The 26,096-nt window shown below is 40.2% G+C and overlaps 1 protein-coding gene across 1 annotated transcript in view; it reads right to left on the bottom strand.

The window, feature by feature from the left end:
• Positions 1-14,987: 14,987 nt before the first annotated feature.
• ADAM23 (ADAM metallopeptidase domain 23) overlaps positions 14,988-26,096 on the bottom strand; it is a gene marked incomplete at its 5' end in the record, with an annotated part of 75,052 nt that continues 63,943 nt past the window's right edge. Inside the window, 2 exons of the mRNA XM_010291771.1 lie at positions 14,988-15,036; positions 22,451-22,541. Of these exons, the coding sequence (XP_010290073.1) occupies positions 14,988-15,036; positions 22,451-22,541 (140 nt within the window). The remainder of the gene's footprint in view (positions 15,037-22,450; positions 22,542-26,096) is intronic.

The following is a 26,096-nucleotide window of genomic DNA, read 5'->3' as shown; positions in this document are numbered from 1 at the left end:
AGCGGGCAGTCCCGCTCAGATTTTACGTCAGGGCTCAGGGAGAAGCCCCCACCCCCGGGGCCCCGGCTGCTGCTCCCGGGCAGCCGGCGCTCCCGCCTTCCCTTTGCGGAGCGGCCCCTGCTGCAGGCGTGCTCAGCTTCTCTGCCCAGCCTGTGTCCTACTCTCCCCACGGACCCTGGCCCTCCTGGGGGCCAGGCTAGCAGCGGTCTTGCCCCTGGCCGAGGGAAAGCTGCGCGCGGGGGCGGCGGAAGAATAATAGACCCGGGCACTTGGCAAAGCTGCAGCCCTCCCCTTGCCCCCTCTCCTAGCAGTGCTGCATCGGCGGGGGGGTAGGGGGGTATGGGTAGAAAGCAAGCCCCACCTTGGAGCTCAAGTTGTCCGGACTTGGCTCAGCCCCCAGGCATCTTGGCTGCTGGAGGTCCTTCCACCCCAGAGCAGGAGTCTGCGTGGCAGAACTAGAGCTGTTTGCTGGCTAGGGCTCAGCCTGTAGAGCAGCAGGTCCAGTTCTCCTGGGAATTGAAACGGAGACCCAGAGAAGAGCAGAGTCCCAGAAGAAAGCCAGGAAAAGCATTAACTGCAGCAATGGGGCTGAGCTGCTCACTGAAGCTCAATTCACACAAGTTTAGGTACAGGAGAGCTACCTTGGAGGGCTGTGCACCCTCCAAAAGGAGAGGGCCCTGGCTACATTTTCCCTTGGGAAAAGAAAGTAATAGTATGGTCTATTACTGTTGTGTTTTCTGTCTGTGAGGTTCTCAGCTGCAAACTCTCTTCACTGCCACCTCCTTGGAACAGCTGCAAAACCTCTGTAACGCATTAGGGAAATAGACCAAGCTAGTAGGGAAGTAGAAGGAAGCCATTGGTGAAAGGGCCATCTCCTTTCAGTACATGCAGTGTGGAGAGGAAAGTGTGAGCTCAACTCTGCAAGCAACAACTCTGCTTATGTTCGCTGTGCCTGCTGTAGCCACCCCCTCACATGCATAAAACGTACAACTCGAAGAGCTGTGGTTCTGGGAACAGGCTACTAAGCAGTGTTGGGCATAACTTTTTTTAACGCTAGCTATTTGAAGTAATAGGGGGGTGAGACTCTTTTCTTCATCACTCTGTGTAACCTATAGGCCAAATCATGTAGCGCTCTGCTGAGTGAAGCCAGGGCAGCAGCACCAGTCCATATTCACTGGGCAGTAGCCTTTCCATTTTTTTTCCCCAAGACTTTCACTGGCAGCTCTCTTCTTTCTTTACACTTTGAACCATAATCCTTTCTCCGTGAGGCAACTGTTTCAGTAGCACCAAGCTTATCTTTGTTGAAGTCAGTGGGGCCACACTGGTTTATCCCAGCTAGAAAGTTGGCTTGAAATTCTGACTTTTCTGGTAGTCACCTGTGTCCTTATAATTCACATCTTTCTGTACATCCAGTCCATGTAAATGGAGAAGCATGTTCCTTTCCTAACTCATGATCTTATGATGCATCTGACAATAAACAGTGTTGTTCTTTTCTCCTGATGCTTTATTTGCTCTTCTCAATCCATGTGAAAGTGTGTTTTGTGTAAGTAATGTTACTTTTTAACAAAGATGAAAAGAACTTTTTGGGGGTGAGAGAACATCTGGCTAGAACCAATGTAGATACATTGTAGAACATTGGAAAAATTGCAAATGTTCCATTTATTTCTCAAGAAGTGTGGGGTTGGGAATGGGGGAATAGTGAGCACCAACTGCTGAAACAGACTTCAGGAGGAACTGAAGAGTGCCTTGCCTTGCAAGGAGCCCTTGCAAGATGGCAGGAGGAAGCCTCTCATTGCACGTAGGGTCTTCAATGTTTCTGTGCTATCAAATACAGGCTATTCCAGCAGACTTCCTTCTCCTTGGTTCTAGGGCTAAAATGATCCTTAAGCTTTCGAGCCCTTTTTAAAGTCTCCTCTATAGGAGTATAGGAGCCGATTCTGGGCTTGTGTGCTATCTGGAGCCCCATGAGCAAGTAAGCCACCTGTGTGCTTCTCCTAGCTGCTGTGTTTGGGGGTTGAACTTGGTGAGGAAGAGAAGGAAAGTGCACCTGTAAGACATGGGTATTGAGATGTAACCTTAAGGCAGTTCCTGGGTAGAAAAGGGTCTGAGGCTGCTTGTCTTTGTCATTGGCCTGGGTGCGGGAGGCCAGACTGGAGCAGGACTAAGATGCTGTAGGAGTGTTTTTTGCTGGCATTGCTGGGTCTGTGGGGCATTGCTCTAAGGACTCTTCCCCATCCTGTTAAGGGTAGAGCAAAAGGCTGCTACTGGAAAAAGGCAAAATATTTCTTGTGAGTTGCTCCAAGTTGGCAGAAATGTGTTCTTTCTGGATTCATTGTTCAGAAGTGAGTTTATTTAATTGAATCCCCTTCTGGGGAGCACTTTATCTGGTTTTGGATCAAGAACAACATTGGTTTCATTCCACTCAGAATCCTTCTGGTAGACCCAAGGGTGCTGAACCAGGGGTTCTTGGAGAAATAAGAGTCGCTGCTCAAGGGGAATACTGCTACAAATGAAATACATGGCTCCATAAATACTTCCTGAGCATGCTTTGTCCTGTTCCCTCTGAACCAGAGCACTCATATTCTATTTCTGGGAAAGAGGTTTTTGATAATTGGATTCATCACCTCAACCTCCTAGTGGAGAAGAAACATAGAAGGATTGGCCATCTCAGTTCCATGTACTCTCCCTCAGTAAAGCTTTCTGTGCCCTTTTTAGGCTATCAATAATCTTTCTTTCATTGCACTGCATGATGTATTCCCCTGACAGCCAATGTTCACATCTTCAGTGGGTTTCCGTATCTTATGAATGAATTTAATTCAGATGGGCTGTACGTCATATCCAGAGTAATTTGCAAAAAGATATTTTTACCAAGAAAAGTTCTTTCTTTAACTCATAGATAAGAGAGAGATTTCAGATCATGTAGTGCTACAGAAATGATGTTATATGATCAGGCTATAGGAGTAGGGGATGGGAAGAGAGAAAAGTAGGAGGCCATCTCGCTGGTATTTGTAATTTTGAATAAAGGCATAAACAACTATGTGCAGAGTTGTTCTCTTTCTGCATTTGCTCCCTGCAAACCCTTCAATGTGATTTATCATTAGCAGTTAATAGGCAATGGCTTATGGTTGCTTGAGCTAAGTAAGCATTTACAAGTTAATAAAAAAAAATAAAATTCAGCACTGAGACTGAGAGACAGCAATATGTGATGGTACATACAACTTGCCTGTTACTTCCATAAGCAGCCAGACCTGGACCTAGTATTAAGCTTTTTTAAAACTGCCTGCTTGATGAAAAAGACCTGTTTAAGCCTTAATCTAAAAAATGCTTTAAAGACGTATTCTTAGCTGAAAGTTTGTGTTTTGCTGAATTGGGTTCCAAATTATCCCAGCTTTGTGTGAAACCTGGCTAAGTGACAGCAAAGGCAAAACTTGTGATTCTCAGAGGGAGGAAAACCCAAAGGTCTGTTAGTTTTTAAATGCATAGTACATGGCAGAGATTTGATTTTTTTTTTTCCCCCCCTCTTCAAAATCCACAAAGGCAAAGTGGGGAACCTAACTCCCATTTATACCTTTTCAAATTCTCTTCTAAGCAGGAGATTAAACTGTGCTTAAAATTGGCTCCCTGACAAATATACCTAAGAGCTTCTTGGAAGTGAAATACTTATGCTTGATCCAAAGTCTGTTTGTGGATATCTTTTATTAATTTTTAAAATGATGTTTAGAGGGCTTTGAGTCAGGACTCTGAGTGGACTCAAGAATTACACTACTGCCTAGTAAAGAACAATAAAAAACTCTGAATGCAGAACTTGTTTGGAAAAAGTAGAGTATCTGCTTCAAAAAGAAATTGATTTTAGCTAGGAAATCATAGAGGATTGTGAGCACTCTGTATCCTATTAGCAGGAGACTGATGTTTTGTGAGGGGAAAGAGGGGCAAAATTGAACAAATTCTTCACCAAATTATTTGATCACACCCATACGCCCATCCAGGATGGCTTGTGTGACTCTTGATAAGTAGTCTGTATCAAAGAATCAGGTATCAAAACGTGGAGGTTTTTTATACTTTTGATTTCTCTGGATCTATTCTCTATTGAAATGGCCAACAGGGAAGTCAGTGGATGTGATGTGACACTTAACCAGTTCTAACTGGTGAAGAGATACAGTTACTTAAACATAGAAGTCTTCAGTGCTGTACTCTATTAGTGATGACCTGAAATATCTCCATGAAGCTAGCAGACAAAGACATGGGACAGGCAGGAGACCAGTGTATTTCTGGGCCAGGAGCTGGAGCCCTGTCAACATCCTGGGATGTATCTGGCCTGTATCTGAGAAGTGGACACTAAGCCCCTGATGACTTACACAAGCTTTGTGGTGCTCTGTTTCTGCTGCTTTTCTTGGCTAGGACATGCTTCTGTGCTCTGTTGGATTTATGGGCTTTGAGAAGTGTTGGTGAAAACAGTCCTCTGCTTGAAGCAGATCTTACCAACACTAGATCAAGTCAGATGTGGCTGGACTCCTGGAGGAAATTCTTTTCCTACTATCTAGACTCAGTTTCCTGATTTGTGGCTATTGCCCCCTGTATGGCTCTACCAAGAAGAATTTTGCTTTCTTATTTTTGCAATTATTTGAAGGGAAGTTATAGATGTGTTTTAGATCATCCCTTAGTCACCTCTTTACTAGCCCAAGCAAGCCACATTATCTCAGCCTGTCTTCATGAGGTAGTGGGAGCCCATCTTAGTTGCCATCTGTTGTTTGGCCCTGTGAGAACATAAAACACCGCCATTGTCAAAGGGTTTCAGTATCTCACCTAACAGAGCTTGTTAGTGCCTCTGACTTGTCACCTTCTTTAGCTAACCTTTAGCCAGTTATAAGTTGCAATATTCTGATATTTCTTTCCTGATGCATACTTCATCTAGCTATTCTCCTTGCCTAGAACTTTAAAAGGCAATGTTTTCATTGCTGTTAAGTCCTAAAGTCTAATTTCTTGATTAATTTGTAGACGATTTGACTGGATAGATTTTTGTGACACTTGAAGTTTAGAACACAGCTTGAGTCATGTGCAAGTGTTTGTAGTATTTGTCTGGAATACCACTGGGTTTTGCTGGTTGCTAACAACTGGTAATTGCTTCTGTACTCGGAGAAATGCATGTACAGATCTTTACTGTGAGCTGGTGCTGCAGTTAGTATTTCATATAAGAAAACCAGGCCAAAGCCAATCCAATTTTTTTTACAGGATTTCTAGTTCTTAATCTCTTCTTGATAAATCTGATGTTGGGTGATTATTTCTGTGGCATGCAAGCCATGTGGTGTGTTTTGTTTGTTTCCTCACTTGTCATCGTATGGGTTATATTCCTCTTCTGGTTTTCTTACTGTGTGGCAGATCTAGAGATCTTGACACTTAGAGGTTTAACTCTTATCACTGGATCTTCTCATCCTGTTTCAGCAGTGCATAAGGACCTTGTTTATTAAGGCTTTTTGAATCACTGGTATATTTTGGCCTTAGTGTAAATGCGTCGAGCGTGTGTTTCTTTATCTCCATGGGTTTCTGCTTCCACTAGCAGGTGTGAGGAACTGCTGTTCCTTATTAGAAGAGATCTGTCTTAATTAAAGTAGTTTTCCTCTGTCTTCCTGTCTACTAGTGGCCATATGTGAGCAATTCTGTCACCAGGGGCATATTTGGAGTGTTTTCCCAAGAGTAAATTTAGGTGCCATTAGTCAGAAGTTTGAAGTGGCTTCATCATTGACACTGATTGAAATTAATTCATGAAGGAGGTAACATTTCTTGTGGCGAATGTATTTAACACAAGCTTTGAAAAGACATTTGGAGCAGGTATTTTAAAAGTGCAAACTAAGCAATGTTGGTTAGAAAACGAATATGTATTTCTGAAAATGTAATTTGGTGACATGTGACACTGCAAATGATCTCTGTAAAGTACATGGCTATGAACATCCCATATTTCTATCTAGACTGAAACTTTCCAAGAAAATAATAACCCCACCTGATTAATGTAGTACATTAAAAGTTAACTGTTCATGTCTGGTGGGCAGGTTGTCTCAAACCCATTCAGTGCAATTTTTAGAGAGCTTTTAATTAATTTTAATGGCATACGGGATATTTATATCCAGACAACTATTAGTTTTTGAATTAAGAGATTTGTTGCCACTTGAGTGCTGCACTGATATCTCCATGCTCAAGAATAGTCCTTGGTTCTTCCTGATTCTCCCCACACCCCCCTTCTTAAGTACTCCCAGGCCATAAAGAAACCCTTCTCACCTTCAGGCACTCCAGGCAGAAGTGAGAGTCACCCTGGGTATGTCACAGTTAAAAGAGCAGTTCAGTGAAACATGCTTTCCTAAAACTGACATTAACATCTAAGAAAGCAAGCCTGTTACGGGATCAGTTTCTCTTAAGTGTGTTACAGGCAAATCTTCTAGGGAAGAAAAACACTTTTTTCCCAGTGTGTACTTTCTTTAAAGGCAAGTAGGATTGCAATGTGGTCTCTCCTACCTTTCTTACTCCAAGGGTGTTTCTCTCCTGCAGCTAGTGGAAGTGTGTTTGAGTGAGCTCATCTCAGGGCAGCTTCTGTACCGTGCTAGTGGGCCAGCCCCACCACTGTCATGCTCACCCCACAGCAAGTGCGCTCCCCTGGCAGCCAGGACCCGATGCTGGGAGCCTGCACATTTGGATCTGAAGCTATTTCAGGAAGCTAGTCTGCAAGAAGAAATTGGTAGATGGGGCAGCAAATTATTTGTGGCCAAGAAATGGGTCACAGGAGGTTCTGGAGAGTAATAGAGATATTCTGTCTTCTGTGAAAGGGATGGACTCATGAGATCTTCAGCTTTCATTAGTTACCTGCTGATTGTCAGATAGTTCAGCAAATAATATGCTTTATTGTATGTTCTGCTACTAGTTCTGGCCTGGGGTTCCTAAGTCTTGCTAAATGAAAGATGTGATGCCTTATATGTATGCTAATGCTACTGCTGTTGTCGGGGGAGAATGGTTGTTTCCATGCAAAATCTGATTGGAAGTGTTGGTATGTTGTCATGCATAACTTATTGGCAGGGAAATCTGCCTTCTTGAATGATTTTTCCAAGTGAAGTAGTACAAGCTCTGTTATTTAGTATACTTAGACCAGACAAAAGCCATACATGTTCAGTAAGGAGCAGTGTGATTAGAGGAAGATTGGTCACTGATTATTTTAAAATTATTTTTAATCTTTTTAATAACTCGGACCACTCAGCCTTTGAAACTCCCATTTTTCTTTCACAAATATTACCTTTGAAACTTATTCTCCAAGGGGATGCTACAAAGGTGATACTGGAGTGGAAATTCCATGTAGAAAGTTTATCTTTAAATTAGAGCTTCTGGAGAGTGTAGTTTGACTTAACAAGGTCCTTTCTCTCCTGTTCTATTCATAACTAGGCATGCCTAAAGAGCAGCATATTTCATGAAGAATTATAATTTTTTTTGAATGCCTGTGTGCGGGGTTGTCAAACTTATTGACCAATAAGCTCTCCCTAAAATCCGAGCTCCCTGGGCTAGGTGCTAAAGGTCACCTTTTGAGTAAGACTGTTCCTGTGCTAGAGATCTCGTGTTTGAAGCAAAAAATACCCAGCCAGATCAGAGGAGGGAAAACTGAAGCAACACATAATGGGATCTGAATCTTTTACCCACCTGTCCAGCCCTCTGATCCAACAGCATGCAGTCAGCATCCTGCTATGTGAGGGAATAGTTTCTTTCTTCCTGCAAATGAGGCAGTTTTCAGTCTTGAGCTCAGGGCCTCCTCGCTGAACAAAGAAGAGCTTAAGATCTTTTAATTTCCTGAAGTTTTTCAGTGAATGCTGGAGGGCACTATAAACAGTTGCAGTTTCTTGGAACTGCTTTCTCATTACACAGAAATTCTTGTCAAGCATGCATTGTCTGTAAACTATGTTATTGTTAACAGTATCTGTAAGAGTAACTTTGTAATGGAGCAAGTCTTACAATAGTACAGAGTTCAGATGGGCCTGAAAGAAAATACAGGGGAAATGACTGACTCCAAAGCAAACAGGCTTGCTTGTGCACTTTGCATCCATCCAATTTCATTGTTGTGCCACCCTTACTTAGAGCGGGGCATGTTGACAAGGGAATATGTCTGGGGAGGAAATGGATGGTCAGAATATGTCAAATGCCTACATAAATATATGAATGGAGTACAGAGGCTTAGGCTGTGGTCCTTGTATTTTAAAAGTAACTTGAGCCTTCTCTTTGGAAGCACTGATTGAGGCTGCTTAACGTGACCATGAGCACTGCTATAGCAAATCCTGTACAGTCATTCTTCAATTATATAGTTATTGGTGTGTTTTGGAGCAAACTAGACTGCTATAAATCATGTTTTGGGAAGAGGTCCTTGTTAGGAATATAATCATGTCTGTTTACGTAAGCTGGAGATGAGTGGAAGCATAGTTTGTGTGACTGCACCAAGGCTGATACGCAGGCTTTGCCAAACTGAAGTGCTATAGACAGTTGGAGCTTTAAGTGTCCATAATGCTGCTGCCACGCAGGTGGAAAGCAGGGTGGCTGTTGTGCCAGCGTGATCTGAGCTCTTCCTTCGGCTTGACAGCAAAAGGTGCCGTTCAGGAGTGCTCCCATTGCTGTTGTGCCAGGGTCCTTAGGACATTGTCCATGCTGAGTCAAAGCTGCAGGGTCACAGGAAAATCGGTTGCTGCTGCTAGTGCTGGTTTCTTCTATATCCCTGCCCCGGGTGATGGGACTTCCACTTGTGCTGGTCTGAAGCTCGGTAGCTAGCTGGGAGGAGAAGACAGGTTTGTCTCTTGAGTAAGAAAATGCCTCTGCTGTTACCGAGGGAGTTACTTGTGCTGCAGCTCCACATGGCATCTAGAGGCCCCGTCACCTGGATTAGACACTAGGGGTAGATCTGTTTTCTGGAATACTAAATGCCCCTTTCTGGGAACAGCAAAGCCTTCATGTACTGATCAGGAGTGTTTCACTGTGCTGTGAATCCATAGCATCCTACATAATAAGTGTATTGACGAGTCCCCTCTAAAGAACAGATACATAGTAGATATTTAAAACCTCAACCTTTACAGTCCAATCTATGGAAAACTGTCCTGTATTAATAAGGTCAGTGCTTATTCTGTTCTAAGGCAAGCTGTCAAATTTATATCTTTGATCTAATGTGTGAGGGCAACATGCATAAGGTTATTAATTCGTGTTTCCATATAATCATGAATATGCACAAAATACTTTCAAAGGAGTCAAATGGGGCAACTTGGAGCCATCAGTTCCTAGCCCAGTGCTTCTTGCAATTGATATGGAAGCAAGTTTAGCACAGCTGCCATGAAGTTCCCATTTTTAAATTTCTTTTAAAGCTTATGCAAATAGCACTAGGTTTGAGGCATTTAGATGCTTTTCATTCTTGAAGAAACTGGTCATAATCTTAGCTGGAGATAGGAAACCAGTCAAATGTACTGTTTGCTTGTGTCATTATTTAGCTGGACACTGTCCAGGTTAGGCTGCAGACATGTTTAGGTGTGGGGACAGTTCCGCTCTGCGGCAGAGGCAAAACTGATGTTACGCAACCACAGCATGTTACCAGTCTGTAGTGTCATGAGTGTGTCATGTGCTCATGCCTTGGTTATCAGTTAAAAGCATAGCTTTAATAACCTGTACTGCTCTCTGAATTTCTCTGTGTATCTGCAGGACTTCAAGCAATAGACAAAGCCAAAGCCACAGGCAGTACAGACGAAAACCTATTGCTTCACAGTCTCAAAACCACATTCAAAGCTTGTAATATTTGGTCTGATGGCTGAGGACATCTGTCAATGTAGGATATATGAGCAGTTAGAGAATTATGTTTGAATAATTCTGTATTATTGTAGTAGTGTTGTGTTTATGAAGTCTGAGAACTGGACTTAGACCAGGAGGTTTGTTCCGGTTTCTGCCTCTCTGCAGTCAAGGGAGGGAGCAGTGTGTGTTTCCTGAAAAGGACCAATTCCTGGGTTAGTACTTCAGACTAAACCCAGCCTTTGAGTGGGACTACTGGGAGACTGAGGCATTGGTTAGGTCGGTGCCGTTCCCCTGGGGTTGTATGATGGATGCTGGGCACAGCTGCGTCCTGCATGCAAGGGCAGGTAAAAACCGTGGTTAGTTCCTTCATGCTTTGAGTTGCCAGCTTTGGCAGGGAAATTCCTGCACTGGCTCCGAAAGGGCCACACTAAAGCATGTCCTGTGATACTATTGGTGCCAAAGATGAGGGGTGTCCCATGACTGATGACAAAACCAAGCTCTCTTAAAAGAAAATTTTAACAAGAACAAATAGATTTGATTACAGGGTTTCTATAGCTTGGAGCATTCTGAATTATGCTACCTTCAGCAGTTTGTGGTTGCTCAGAAATAATACATGCTAAGTGGATGTCTATGGTGGGCTGACATGGAGCCCCTGCACTTACCTAGAGGCCATGTGTCCTCTTGCGTTACATGCTTCCACTAAATAACTAACTTATTCAACAGACCTACAAAAATGTGAAGATGCGCTGCTGTGCTTGTTGCGTTCTGAACAATAAATCTCTGAACTGAATTATAGTATGTGCAGCTTTAAGATAATATTTTTGTGACCTCTTGCTTTCAACAGTATTGCTTTGAGCATTACTACTACTAAAATTCCTAGTTACTTCATTTTTTCTCTTCAAGCTTTCTGAGGGCACTCAAACAGTCTCTATTATATTTCTGATGGATGATTCACGTTAAACTAATTTTTCAGCTCTTGTGGGTAGGAAGTTGTAGTAAGCGCACTTAGAACAAAAGAGGGTTTTTTGGGTTTGTAGAACATGACTTGCTGTTGTGTTGGTTTTGTTCTTGCTATGAAGTGCCCCAGCAAGATCACTCTTCAGCACTTCCTGATGTAATTGTGAAAGTTTTCAGAAACAATTTTAAGAATTTTTCTTGTAAAATCAAAAGGAGATATGCATCTATCTATATATTGCTTTTGTATTCATATCCTGTGAAAGGCTTAACTCCTATTTTAGGAATGACTGGCTACTGTTATTATAGCCCAATTGTTGCGTGCTCATTATGAGTTTACAGATAAATCTTCTATATTCAAGTGACAGGAAATAAAAGTTGGATGACAGTGGATCTGTTAATGACAGTGCTTCCTCACTATAGTTCTTAAGGAGAAACATACTTTCATATATAACCTTGGGAGATATTAAGACAAAAGTGTATTTTATTTCCCAGGCTGGAGCTGGAGAAAGCAAAAAAATATCAGTAGTTATTTGGTAACTGTGCCATGCATGCATTTAGTTTTCCCAGGCTGGCTTCACTAGGTTTAGTCTGGCAAAAAACCAGAAAGGGAAACAGTTTCATTCAGTAATCCATTAAAACAATGACCATGTAAGTTGGTTATTATGAGGCCTTCAAAATATTTTTTTTAATAATTGCCTTATTTTAGACTTTTTGTAATTCTATAATTTGGATTTTTGAACTGCAAAAGGCTTCCCTTGATGAACTAGTGCATACAGGTCTCGTTCAACTCTGTGAATGAGTGTTGGGACGGAAGCAGGCCTGGCAACCCTCCTTCTGTATGTCTGCTGAGGCGCTGGTCCCACACATGCCAGAAAGCCTGTGAGATGGGATGCAGTTTTAGAGATCTTCAATGAAGGAAAACGCCAGTCAATTTCTGCTACTATAAAGGTGGTGATAGCTTGAACACAGAAATTAAATAAAATGGAGAGAATAAATAAGGAAAAAATTATTGAAAATTAAACTACTCCATTCCATGTTCATGATGTTTTTAATACTCATCTTGCTAAGATGCAAAACAAGGACTATTGAATTTCCATTCATTAGCAGCCAACAAGATATGAATGAGTATTAACTTCAAACAAAAACTGATTCATCAAGTTGTGCACTTAAAAAATAATTACAAATAATTTTTAAAAGGAAGAGTAACAGTGGAAGCAATCATGAATACAAAACATGACTCATTAGGCTTAAAACATAACTTCCAAGTATTCTATGGCATTTCCTCAGACATTTCTCTTAAAGTTGTTTGTTTGTGCAATACCCATCTTTGCATAGTAAAGAAAAGAAAAATTGGTTACACTCCAGCCTTAAGTGATCTGTTTCTTTTAACATGCACCTATGCAGCTGTTAATTTGCCTAGCAGACTTCTCTTTTAGGAGGATCAGATCAAGTCGGTGAGATCATGCAGCAAACTGGAACGAGCTAAACGGCTCCCACAGTTTCTTGTCCAGATGAATAGATAAATAATGGAACAAATGTGTAGTGGGTGAAATGGAGGCAGTGCTGACCAAGGTCATCTTTTGATCATGCTTTGTGATGAACAAATTAGCACTAAATGCATACGTGCCTCCCGAAGCACAGCAAGGGTGGGATGTAAAAAATTAACACCTACCAAAACCAGTTTGTCTATCACCACAGAAAGCGCTTCAGCCTGTATCTACTCTGAGCTGTCTTGTCACTTGGGTTCTGTACACACAGGGCAGAAAGTGAACGTGTTCTTCCACATGCACACAATGGCTGATGAGTAGAGCTTAAATTTGGTCAAGAAATCATAATTCCTATGAAACTGCTGGTGTAAATAAAAAAGTTACTCCAGCACTGAACATATGTACATAGTAGCTGGTGACCACTGTGGTCTGACTGAAAACATCACATCACACACTAACGATGTTGTTTGTGAAATGCTTCTCAAAGGTTTATCACACAGGTAGTTTATGTATATCCAGTTAATTTTTTACTTAATTTTTGGTAACCACTAGTGTTTCTGTTGTGGCTTATACTTACTTGCTTTGGAAGCAGAACCCTAACAAAGTTGGGGATTATCTTCCCAAGCAAAGTACTTTTAGAGGACAATAATACAGTTGCAAGTATTTTTCATTTGCCATAGAAGTGCTGTCACTAACTTCATTCTGCTTGAAGCCAGGAAGGAATTTTTCAGAATAAGATTTATAACGTATATCAATGTTGACTACCTGTGTGCAGCACCTTTGACTCATAACATAGTAAGTGTTAATGTGATTGTTAAAGCTGTTTGAAAATATTTAATAACAACTGTCAACCAAAACAATATATTGTTCAAGAGAACTACATTATCATAGTAAGAAATATAATTGAAATGAGATTTTGTAAGTCATGGGAAGTCTGCAGCTTTTTCTCATTGTTCTGGCTCTTCAAGCTAACTGAGGAAATGCATTTCCGCTGAACAAAGATGAAGTAAGTAGTGTAGCTGGACTTCTGTTGTTACTAATATCCAACTTTTAAATCCAAAATTACAAAAGTTTAAGTCTGATTATCAGACAGAGCAATGAAATTTTCAGGTCACTTCATTCACTCACACAAACTGAATTACCTAAGTTTTAAATAAAGATGAAAAGGATGAGCCAGACTGTACAGCCCTATACTTTAAGGGAGGCCTAAAATAGGTATCTTCATTCCTTTCTCAAGCCAGATACACTGGGCTAGCCTGGTTACTAGGGGAACAGTACTGCTGCCCAGAACTTCTCTGCAAAAGTCTAGGTTTGTACACAAGGCGTATCTAAAAGTAATTACAACACACAACCCCCTGAAATTACATGGGATTCTGCACGCTTTGTGATGTTAACCAGCTGTCATCAGCTAAGGGTCAAAGTATTAATTTTGCATTATGCTCTGAAGAGTGAGATGCATCAAAGAGATACAGGGAGTTAGAAATGTCGGTCACCGTTGCAAGCCGTTTTGGGTGGGTGGGCAGAAAGTGAGAGAAGAATAATTCGTTCCAAGCTTTTTAAGATTTTGTGAGTATTTTAAGGCTTATTTAAATTTTTATTTCACAGGATCTAAACAGGAAAAAAAGTAGCTATAGTTTAAAAAAAAAAGCTTGGCACTTCTGTGATTTAGTTCGAGGGGGTGTCACTTGTATTATGGAAAAACCTGTATAACAGCCAGAAAAAAGTAATGCACACTTATAGTCAATAAATAGATGCGCATTTATACATTTTAATTGTTTTTGGTTTCAAGCATACAAACTTTAGATCACATCTATTTGGTGTCAGATCTCCCTACATCTGCATGCTATTATCTGCCTTTTTTGAGCAAGCCCAGAACACCCGCTGTACAACATGCTACAAAAAAAAAGGGGGAGGGAAAAAACCCAAAATCAAACCCAACATCAAAAATAGATTTACATAAAGAATAGAACCTTTTTATATGGAAATCCTTTTCTCTCATATGTATTTATATATAATCTGTGAAAATGATATGTCAAAATCTTATTTCCATATTTACACTTTTTCCTCCTTGGAAGAATTACATCCATCACTCGACAGCTTCCATACCCAACAGCCTCCTTGCGGAGGACAAGGCAGACAGCGAGCTCACAGAGCAGGGAACGCTGACGTCCGGCAGCAGAATGCACTGTATGGCTGGAAAAGCTATCGGAGCCTGGCTATCAGCTTCCCAGTGGTTTGTAGTTGTTGGGCTGCAGATTCTGCTTGGGGTCAGCTTGCTAGGTTGGTTGGTTGTATGTGAGCCATGCAGGTTACCCTTTCAAAATCAGCTCCTCATGCCACTGGAGTTGGATAAGAAAAAGGAAGTCATGCGAACTCAAGTGAAGTTAGAATGCCAGCAGGCTGGGGAAAAATCTTCTGCTATTTTGTTGTTTTGGAACAGTTTTCTTATTGCACTTGGTCTGTGTGTCTCCTCCTTTGTTTGAGGAAAGGAAACAAATCCACCTGGTTCTGAAACAGTTTGCTTGTAACACTTGTCAGTTAATTTTAACAAGAGAAAGGTGAATGGAGGAAGTATTTCAAACTTATCTGCGAAAAGGACAGTCTTCTACCACCTCAAATTCTAACATCCCACCATTGTGGTTATAGTTACTATTTCTCATGTTCTTCCTTACTGATTTAGTTCCTGTGCAGCTGCAGCAAAGACATCATACCCAACATCCAGTAGTGCAAGAAGCAGCTTTTTTGAATTGTGTTTCTTCAGATAGGGCCTTGTTGACTTGGATCGAACCTCCGTTTTTTGACGTTTCTTCCAGTTGCATCAAGAGGAGATAAAAAGAGAGAAATGCAAGACATTAATTAGATATAACAGGAACAAAGCCATTGCCAAGGTCATAGTAAAGTAAAAGGCTCACATTGAGACAGTTTGCCAAGTAACTTTTCCAAGGGGTAACAATTTAAGGAATTTGGCTGCATGCTTTCTGTAGCATAGTACCAAGTATTGGTTTCCTTATGCAGTTTAAAGATCAGGCTGGCATATAGAATTCAATTATTTCTGTAGTGCTTCAAGTGGCGCTCTAAATTTGTAGAAACTTTCAGCCCACAGTGACATGTGTGTCCACTAGGCCAAGAAAGCATGCACATCCCTAAAGGGAATGAGTCACAAGTACCAGTACTGGAAATACTTAAGCACATGGACACCTGAGCTCCCAGAGCAAGTGCCCATCTCAGGCTATACCAAAATACCCAAATTTAGTTTCCTTATTCCAGTGCGACAAAAGAAGTGAGTGCCTCGGTGAGCTCTTACCACACTACTGACCACACTAACTGCTGTGAATCTTAGTAAGGTGCAAAATATAGCAAAGACATTGCATTCGAAGGAGACTGGACAGCTTTGTAAATTGTGTGATTAGACTTTAGCATTAAGAGTGGATAGCGGGCTGGTCAGTGATATCCAGTCTCCTGCGACACTGATACCCTACGTCAAACAGCAAGACACTAGGAAGCGACAACAAAAGTTGGGTGCAACCTCCCCAGTTTCTGGCTTTATGTGGGGCATCAAGCAAGGGGCTCATGCATTTAGTTTTAACATTGGGCATATGCACCACTACCGCCACCAAACTGACATGCAAAACATACGGAACAGGAATTCATAAATTCCCTAAAGCAACATACCAACCCCAGGATTCTCTGTTTTCTACAGCCCTGCTAACTGTTACCACTGCTAAAATAGTTATAGACAGACTATACACAAGGTTTGCCTGGTGGTTGAAGAGACTAATGGATGTATGCTAAAGTAACTTCTTTTTGAGAAGGCTTCCAGAGACTGGTAATTCTTGTGCGTCCTTTGTTTTCTTTTGTTTTTTCCTTGGCTAACAATGCCTATATTTTTGCAAGGTGAATGCTTAAGAATTGCTGGTTTCTGAAGGATCACTATATTAATCTTACAATAATTTCCCCTCTAGTAGTACTGTTCTAATACTCCTTTTGAATTAGGCTGACATTACTTCGATATCTCAATCCGTCTTCCTCTGTACTAAAGGTAAATTTGAGATGAGCAAATAACTTTTTCAGGCCAACTTGCAGAGCTGCACAATAGGAAGTATGAGTATAATATAACTTGGTTAAATGTGAGTTAAAACCTGTTTTGTGTCTGCTTGTCCTGCCAGTGTCAATGGGGAAAGGACATGTCTGCTTCTCTTCCTCCTCTGCCCCCGCCTTTAAATACTGTCTAGTGTACTTGAGTTCAAACACTACTGATGAGTAACTAGTCAGTCCCCTTTGAACAAATCATCAATGCATGTAAAAAATCCAGATGACCTAACTTTTCCTCCTATTCTAGGGAAAGTACCATATTCCGGTTGGCTTGAAGAGGACAAGTCATTAAAACAATATACTGAATTACGTTCTGTTACCTGAGCTTATTTTAATTAAAGAAATGGACTTTATAAGGTGCAGAGGACAGATGCTGTGCTAGCTTCCCCGTACAGCTCTTGTAACAAAACTCTCTTGACTTTCATCCTATCAAATCTCTTCTAACTGATCTCCACCAGTGTAGTATTCTAGTAAGGACCGTGTGGTTGTACGACAGCTCAGACCACACCCATGCCATGGGGCAACAGGCAAAATCTGCTGTGCCCCTGCCAGGCATTCTGTGATCTGTCCATACCATGTATTTACTCATTTCCTAGTTTTATCCAGCAGAAATACACATTTTGAGGAATAAGATACTAACCAAACCACTGCCTTTCTTCACTTAGGATAGTCTGCTAACACCATTGTATGAGAAAGAAACATGAAGAACTAAAAGAACATTTAACATAAAGAGCCTGAAACAGCCTCTGAAATACAGAACATCAGGTATGGTGTCAGTAAGGGAAGACAGTGCACGTGTGCAGAGCATTAAGAAGAGACTGCCACAGCTCTCTGCTGTGATAGTAGCATTTCACAGAGGTAGGCAGTCAGGTGTTATTTCTGTTAGAAATAATATTAAAATTATAATAATTCTATTCTCATTCCCTGACCTGCTTTAACACCTTCATCCTGAACTAGGAACCACTTTAATACTAAAATGAAGACAGTAGCCTTACTTAAATAGGCAAATAGAACAAGTCTCTCTCTTCCCCAAGAAACTGACAATAAAAAGAAAGGAAATGAGGTGAGTATCAGGTCCTGGATATTCACACCTCTTTATAGCTATGTATTACAGTAGTGCAAGGTTCCTTTCAGTATAAGGCAGGGGGCAGAACAGACCTCTACGGAAGGAATGATGCTCGCTCTTTGTTGTTTTATGTGGAAGATCTTAGAGCATTAACTTCTTTTTGCATTGAATGTTTTAATGCCTCTTTAAATAACGAGGGTCAGCCCTTCAGTCTGTAATCCAACCAGAAATAGTGTCTCTAACAAAAACAAAATTACAGGTGACTATGAATCAAAAAAGCATACCATGCTACAGTATGTCACTGCCTCTGTAACGTGGTCATCTTTACAAATGAAAAATATTTCGGAAAAGAAAATTGGCTTCAGAAAAGGCTGGATGTATACAAGAAATACCTTGCTGCAATCCTCTACTTTTTTTTTTTTTTGCAACTAGTTAGGAATGTGGATACACAGTACGTTACTTGCAAATCTGTACGTTTGTCTGTGATCACATAAATGCAAAGCTTTACTTAAGTATTTAAAGGTTTATCCAAAACCAGTATTTTAACTACTTCAAATAGTTAACGTTTTCATAGGCGTTCCTAAAGCATGGTTCAAATGCTGTAGAAGAGCTTAGAGATGACCTTTTGCTACAAAACTGATTCAAACTAACAAAATGAGAGACTAAAATTAGCAGCTGGACATGCCCTTTATTCTAGCAGTTTGGAAAAAATTGAGAAAATATGTCACATTTGATTCTAATGCTGATGTTTGTGTAGTGATGACTGTATTTAGGTCATGATACATGCTTTATGGAAATGCTGGTAAGGGACCAAAGCCTCCTTCCTTGCAAAATAGCTGTTAGCATTCCCCTTGCCTTATCTTGCAGAAACTTTTGGAGTCGAAATGCATCTGCCCAAACCGGTGAAAAGCTTGGCATCTGTAAGGACGGGGTAAGTCTTTGGTCCATCTGTTAATCTTCCACTAAAGGGACAGTAAACCCTGCAGCTGAGAAACAATTGCTGGAAATAGAATTGTGCGTACAATCAACTCTTCTCTGTCAGCCACTTTTGCATTCTGATATAATGAGAAGCAGCTTCTCATATGCATTTCCACAGCACTTCTACTAGCATTGCTTCTTAGCAGTGTTGCTTTATTACCAAAAATGGCTTTAACACCGTTAGCAACAAAAGCATTTAATTGGCCTATATTACTGCAGTAGATTTGCAATAGTAAGTGAATATATGCTAGAAAAAAAAGTAAGCATAGGCCCCTAAGACTGTGATTGCAGCCAATGCACAGAACTCCTCTAATGGTAAAAATGCCCTTCCTATAACGGTCCTGTATTAAACCCCATATACTGACACCTTGCACAGACTTGCTACATCAAAATGAACTTCAGGTTCCATGAATGCCATACTTCCATACGCTACCCAGCAGAGTTCAGGTAGAGGTATGTAGGACTCCCTTACTGCAATCTGAACACCAACAGCTTTAAAAGTACTATGCATGGCTCAACTAAAGTAAAATCTACTTCTTAACAAGGTTTCCATCCCTAGCGTTTAACTCTAAGCAGCCTGAAATGTGTCATGAGGCTCTATGCCCCCTGAAATTGTCAGTTAACTTTTTTCTTTTGTATTCTACCCACATGTTAATTTGGTTAGAAAAATGAACCTAGGATTCATTCCTGAAACTGGAAGTTGTTGTTTTTCTCTTTTACTTTGTTTCTCCAAACTTGCATCCAGCCGCCCTTTATCCTTGCCCTCCAACCCCCACCCCCACCACCTCAGTTCATGAACAAAGTTTGCTTAGTTGCAGCTTACGTTTGATATGGACTTGACACCACAGTACCGTATGTTCATATGAACATCTGATAACCTGCGAAACAGAAATCACATCTCCCAGTTTGTAAAGCATTAGCTACCTTCTCTCATATTTGCAGAGGCAAAACATATCACTTGCTTAAAAAGGAAAAGTTAAAATCCTTGTCTGTCCCTCCAGATATCACTGAAGCAATGTATCAGAGGGGCCCACATGTGCTAGCTCTCTTTTGGATACACAAGCTGAATAGCCTCTTCAGTTCCCCTCTGACCCCCAAAAGAAACATGCACTTCAAGCTGTGAGCTAGGCCAGGCCAGTGTATTTGAGGTTCTGCTACAGAGTAAACATACATGTCTTGCTCTGTTGAGAATAAGAGCTTCAAGAGACCTTTCCAATACAGATCCTCTAGAGGGATAACAAGCTTCTACATTTAGGCAAACGAATGACACCAGGATGCAAAGCTGAACACTTGTGAGAGCAGTTTGAGAGATGGAACACAAAGGAGAAATAAAAAAATCAGCTAAAGACTGTGCTGTTTCAGACAGGGAGGGGTTCTTCTAAAGATCTGTGTTCCTGCAGTTCTTGAGCATGGGCCTCCCCAGTCAGTAGCCAGACCGCTCACACAGTGGCTAGTGGGTGCTGAAGCACTGATGCAAAAGAGCAAAGGTTGTTACAGCACAAGACAGCTTAAAAAGACTAAGAGGAAGAAACTGCCTAAAATTTTTCTATTTTAATGACTTGTACTGTGTTTTCAACAAATTACCTTCTGCAATACAAATGTATTATTTAGGGGTAAGTACTCTGTGTCCAGAAAGTATATGCGTTGCTAGATGACTGACACATGCCTCTGATAGCAGAAAACTGGTCCAAAATTATAATCTGACATTTATTTTTTCCAGCAAAATCTAGCTTGGTTAATTCCCATGGGAACTTGCAATATCAAAGTTTCTAATATTATCACTTTAAATGTGTGCGCACTGTTGTTCTCAATAAATCAAAACTTTTAACAGAAATGCTAAAGCCAGCCTTGCAGACAATTTGGCTGTATTTATTTAAAAAGCTAATTGCAGTGAAGGGGTGGGGGGAAACCCCTCAGTTCTGCAACTAACCTAAAACTTTATGTATTGTTTATATGCTTTATTTAAGTTAAAAGACAACTCTCGCCTATAATTCTGCATCTAGTAGGATATGATTAAAACAATGTAAATGTATTAGTTAATGCTATAGAGTATGTCAGTACAAGTATTAGAGTCTGTAAAAGAGCATTTGGGTTGATGGTTGGACTTGATGATCTTAAAGGTCTTTTCCAACCTTGATGATTCTGTGATTATTCCCAGACTAGGCCTTTACACGCAGGAAATCTCTCAATCCATCAAATAAAAAGAATCCCAGTTCGTTCTTGTTTTACCACCACATGCGCATCCATGTCTGTCACTGCATATTCTAAAACGCACACCTCAAATACCATTTGAATTTCTGCCTTTTGAACACAGCTTTGATGAAACAACATAAATCAAAAATGCATAAATACTAAATTATTCTACTGTTTATAAATATTGAAAATAAAAATCTCTACCATATGAGACACAATGCAAAAGATGTAAGACTGAATTAAAACTACGTTGTTTAGAGCTGCCCTATAGTAATTTATAAATATTGGAGGCTGACCTAGGGGTATTTATTGTACAAAGAAGTGGATCTGATTTAAATGAAATGCTTTAAGAAAAAAAATACAGCAGCTCAAGGTAAGTCTACCAGCAGGAAATAAAAAGGCTATAAAGATCACACACCTATGCTTATGCAGACAGATGTTTTGGTACATTTTGTATTTAATCTTTTCTTACTAAAGCAAATGAGGAGCACAGACTCCCACAGCCGATGCATGCAGCTCTGCAGCCTGTGCCAGCCTCAAGGGGAAGCACAGGAAGCGTTATTTCTCTCAGAACAAGCATTTAGAGAAAAATCGGCACAGCAGGTTGCTGGGTCTTCCTGAAAACACTGACAGTGGCAGGCAGTGCAACAGGGCAGTCACCTTGCCCAGAGGGAAGGGCAAAGTCTGGTTTTAGCAGGACCGAAAGAGATCAAGAATTATTTTGCTTCTATATGCATGTGTAATTAAATTAAGGCCACTCGGTCTAAACCAGAAGTAAACAAACATTTTCAGGTGACCTTTGAATTAACAGATAAATACAACCTGGTCATTATATTCTACTTTGACAGCCACCTCACTCCCTAATTGATAAATTTTTTTTTCTTCTCAACTCAGACATGGAGTATGAATAGAGGCCATATAAAATATTCTTCGAATTGTTATAAAAACCTGATTGAGGAATTATGGCTTATTGTTGTATCATGGCTTAATCTTGATTCATGTTATTGAAAAGAAATAGCAACTTGAATACCATGATAAATTACTTGTGCTTAACACTTCCATGATTTGTAAGGTTGTAAATGTTGATTCTAAATTTAGATCCTTTTTACTAAATATGGACTATGCATGTAGGTAGACTAGACTCTAAAAAAAAAAAAGCAAGAATTAAGTACCTTTGTACAAGACTCTCTCTTTGCTTTGACGGTTGCAAGCAGAATGACTAGTATGTTACTCTTCATAGTTAAAAAACACCTTGAACTAGAATCAGGTGAGAAATGTTTTCATCATTCAGGAGACAGTTCAAGATTTCAAAACATCCTCTCTAAACCTGAATTTAAAAAAAATTGTGAATTGATAATTAAAAAAAAAATAAAGCAGTAACCACAAACAAAAGTCAGCTCTGGTACTTCTGAGTCAACTGTGTCAAAACCTATTACTGAAAACTACTCAGCTGCTGCCACCACTTAGCATTTACACATGAAGTCTTTAACTGTAAAAAATTTATCAGTTTGAAAGGATTACTGCATTCAAAATAAACACTCCTCAAGACATGTATCTTTCAGGGTTTTTAACCACTGTAGTCAACTTCTGAGAACAACACTACAAATTGGAGGTGAAAAAGAGACTCTGCTCCCTAAGTGTTAGGGTAAACTCACAACAGTTAAATTAATTCTTTTATTGTTCTTCAACTTTGCACCCTGATGACATCTGCTAGTTTCAAATCAATTTCCTCCTCTTGGTCAGTGCATGTGTAATTCTTTCTCTTTACAGCAGTCTGTTGCAGGGGGGAAGTTACCTTAGAAATCTTGTAGCAGGAACTCAAAATTTAGTGATGTAAGCAAGAAATAGAAATGCCATAGCCACTGAAGAGAAGACATGCGGCATTGCTTACTTAAAGCCCCATCCTGTCCCCCCAAGGACAATAGCTGCTACCAGGATGGCACCAGCGATGGAGCCTATTATAAGATTGGTGGCACTAGGACCTGCGATAAAGGATTATGGTAAGACAGACATAAGAACCAACCACTTTATTCACATGAAGTGAAGCAACTGCAGGGTAGTCAGACAATTCCAGGAATACAGACAGCACACGGGGTGATGTCTCTAGACAATTTCAGCAAGCCCAACTTACTTTTCTTTAACAGTAAGAACGAACAAAACTGTTGGTTTCTGCATTGTGCTATGTTGACTTCTCTACCATAGATAAAAATCTAGTGTTAAGACAGCAAATTCCATTGTGACTTACTCCATTATCTAGTGAATGAACTGTCAGCTGAGAATGCTAAACTATTTGTGAATAATTCTCAATTAAAGGAAAAAGTATGAATGCTGTATGGTTTATGACTACAGGAAATGAGAGAGGGAAAAAATGAAAATCAAAAAGCCTAACTTTTGTCATGGACATCCTGAAAGGTGGTAAATACTTTGATTTGCGCTGAGAGCCTCTCTCACCACTTGCTAATCAGAGGCCAGACTCCCTACAGTTACGTCAGTGCTACATTTACAAACAATTATTTGTGACAGAAGCAAAGGATTATATAGTAAGGAACAAAAGTTGAAATAAAAGCTGTATTCCCATTAAGCTTTCCAAACATCAAAGCATCTCTTCCACATCCTCAAGAAGCTACTTAACAACAAAGTGGGCAAGGGTAGAGCAGGAAAAAGACAGCAATGAAGAACAGCAGCACAAAATATGTTTGTGCAATTTTCTGAAGAGGGCAAGAGAACAGCTAAATCAGATACTCATAATTGACCCCTTAAGTGCTCTATTTACACTTGGATGGAAGAAAACTGACAATAGGCTTGATTGTAACATTTTAATTGCTCTGCACAAAAGTTTCCTATTGAGCAGTCTTTGATGTACAGCTAAGTGCATCTGAGCTCAAGGCAAAATGAAACCAACCCGCCAGTTCTCCTGCAACATATCACACACTTTTTGTTTAAACATTTACATATCCAGGAATAGCCTTCAAAAGCAGTTCTTGCCTCCTAACCCAATCTCCCCAAACCAAGCAACTGAAATTTTCTCTTTTTAAATGTTCTGCAACTGAGTTTGGAAAACTGTCAGACAGCTAACATAAGGAAGAAAAAGGACCAGCCAGAGGTCAGCAAAGGAAAGAGCAAGGGCAGCTGCAACAACTGAAACATTTTAGGCTGTTAGGTTGGTATCACAAAAGCTGCCCAGTCCCAGACACTACATTAAGCCTGTGCCCTAAGTTTTAAAATTTACTGTAGTGACCTGACTTCACTGTATCCATGACATGTTTCCCAGATCAGTGCTTTTGGAGATCAGATTAGCTAAAAGAAAACCAAGGCTTAAAAATTGCTTCCTGAAATTCCTATGCAAAGAATATTCAGGAATATTAACAAAAAACTTGGACTGAAAAGAAACATAGTGAGGTTTACAGATATGAGCAGTGCACAAATTTGACAGCAATAATTGAAAGGTAATTTTTCACAATTTGGAAGAATATACTTTATTTGGACTTACCTTTAAAGTCACACCTGGCTCAAATCAACAGCAGTGAGCATGGTGGAGGGTAAATGAATGCCATTCCACAGGCATTATATTCCCAATTAAGGCTTGCTTTCAACAACAGCCTAATGAGCTGCTGTATCTGAGTCAGATCTATGGCTTACTCTGGGTTTTATCAGATGGTTGCACACAACAAAAGACTGAAAACACAGCAAGTAATTTAGCTGTAATAAATTTTAGAAGCCTTGAAAAATTCTAAAGCTGATTTCTTTCTAGCCATAAAATTGTACCTTCCCACAAAAAAGGTACAATGATTAACTGACAGTAATAGAGTCATAACTTAGATAAGGAAGTACCAAATGGCCACTTTTTACATGCCTTCTATGTTCCCTGGTTGTTCAGTGTTAGGGTGGGGGGCCGGAATCTATTTCATAGCACGCATCTATTCAACAAACAGTAGTTTGTCCTTTCAATACAGAACATCAACATTGGGTTTTTTTACTATAAATATGGAAGAATTCAATCAACATTTAAACAGAAGAGGATAATACACAAAACAATTAGGTCCAGTTAATAGAAAATTTACTAAAATTATATTAAATAATAAATGGGTCCTGATAAAAACTTTTTGGATCTGACCCAGTTCTATTGTAAGGTGTCAGTGACTAAAGAAGTGATGTTCATTTTTAACACAAAAACAACCCTGAAAATCAGATGTCTCTGAGAATTAGGCTATCTGCTAGAGAGCCTAAGAGCAGAGTAAATGATAGATGGCTGTGGATAAAGGCATGTCCATTCCTCCGTAATAATTTTAACACTGTTTCACAGTATACTGGGAGTGGCAGTTCCTAGGAATGCAGAAAACAGCTACTTTTCCTAGTTAAGAAACTGAAAGGGCTACATTCAAGGTAAAATTTCACTGATAATCAACAAGACCATAATCTCATTTCTGACTTCAATACAAAAACAAAGATAGAGGAATACTTATCATTACTAAGCAGCAATACTTGTTTACCGGAACAGAGTCCTCCAATTAATGAATTCCAGTTTTGAAATACAGAGATTTAAGAGGATTATTGGTGAGCCATTTCAAGACCATAACAGACTGCGTAGATAAAAGTATTTACAAGAAGACTACTTTATGTGCCTTACCTTAAAGATGTATACCTTATGTTTTATTAAGCATTATCAAGGAAACTGTATTTTTAATAAACCAGAATTTTGCTACCAGTATGAAGCCCACTTTGCATCAGCTCAGCTGAATGACATTTATTGAAGAAAAGTATAAATCAGCATGTTTCAGCTAAATCAGCTTCTCTAGTCACTGGACTCGGGTGCCTGACATCATAAATCCATGCAAGCTGAAGGTAAGAGGAAGGCTATACCAACCACCATACTGGGGGGCCGTTTTCCACCCAGACTATCACCAGATGCGAGACCCCTGGTTCTTCTTTCTGCCATACTACTGCTACCACCTGCAGACACAGATTTATCAGGAGGAAGCTCCTGCGATTAACTGCACCCTAACCGCCTGGCACACCCCTCTTTCCTGCAAGGCATCACCTGCTTGGGCACAGCCATCATATCATCTCTAGTCATCTTTTAAGACCCTGATACAAATCCTACTGAAGGTGTTAAAACAGAACACACATTTCATTTCAGCAGACTTCAGACTATTCCCTAAATCTTCACCACCATCAGAAAGATTATACAAGAATTAAGATACATTGCTTTGAAACTCTGATAGCGGTAGAAGAGGCAAGTTTACTGCAGATTGTCCTGCAGGTAACAACACACTGTGGTGGTTTGGTGTTTTCTTTTCTTGCCTGTCACTTTGCCAGCCAAATCCTCTAGCTTAAGTTATCAAAGGATGAAATCTGGAAAAAAAAAAAAAGACTCTGCCATTTCGTCTCCTGTGATTACTAAAATAAATTCATAAAACATTAAGAAATTAAAGTTATTTCAGCACTTTGAAGAAAAGTTTGCCATTTGCAAGTGAAGAGGCAAGGAAGGAGGAAGCAGGGCAGGACCTGGCATCGGGTTGTGATGATCACAACCTCCC

Source organism: Phaethon lepturus, unplaced genomic scaffold (assembly GCF_000687285.1).
Source record: "Phaethon lepturus isolate BGI_N335 unplaced genomic scaffold, ASM68728v1 scaffold16367, whole genome shotgun sequence".
Classification (NCBI taxonomy): domain Eukaryota; kingdom Metazoa; phylum Chordata; class Aves; order Phaethontiformes; family Phaethontidae; genus Phaethon; species Phaethon lepturus.
The sequence above is the reverse complement of the archived record's forward strand: the minus strand, read 5'-3'. Positions and strand labels throughout refer to the sequence as shown.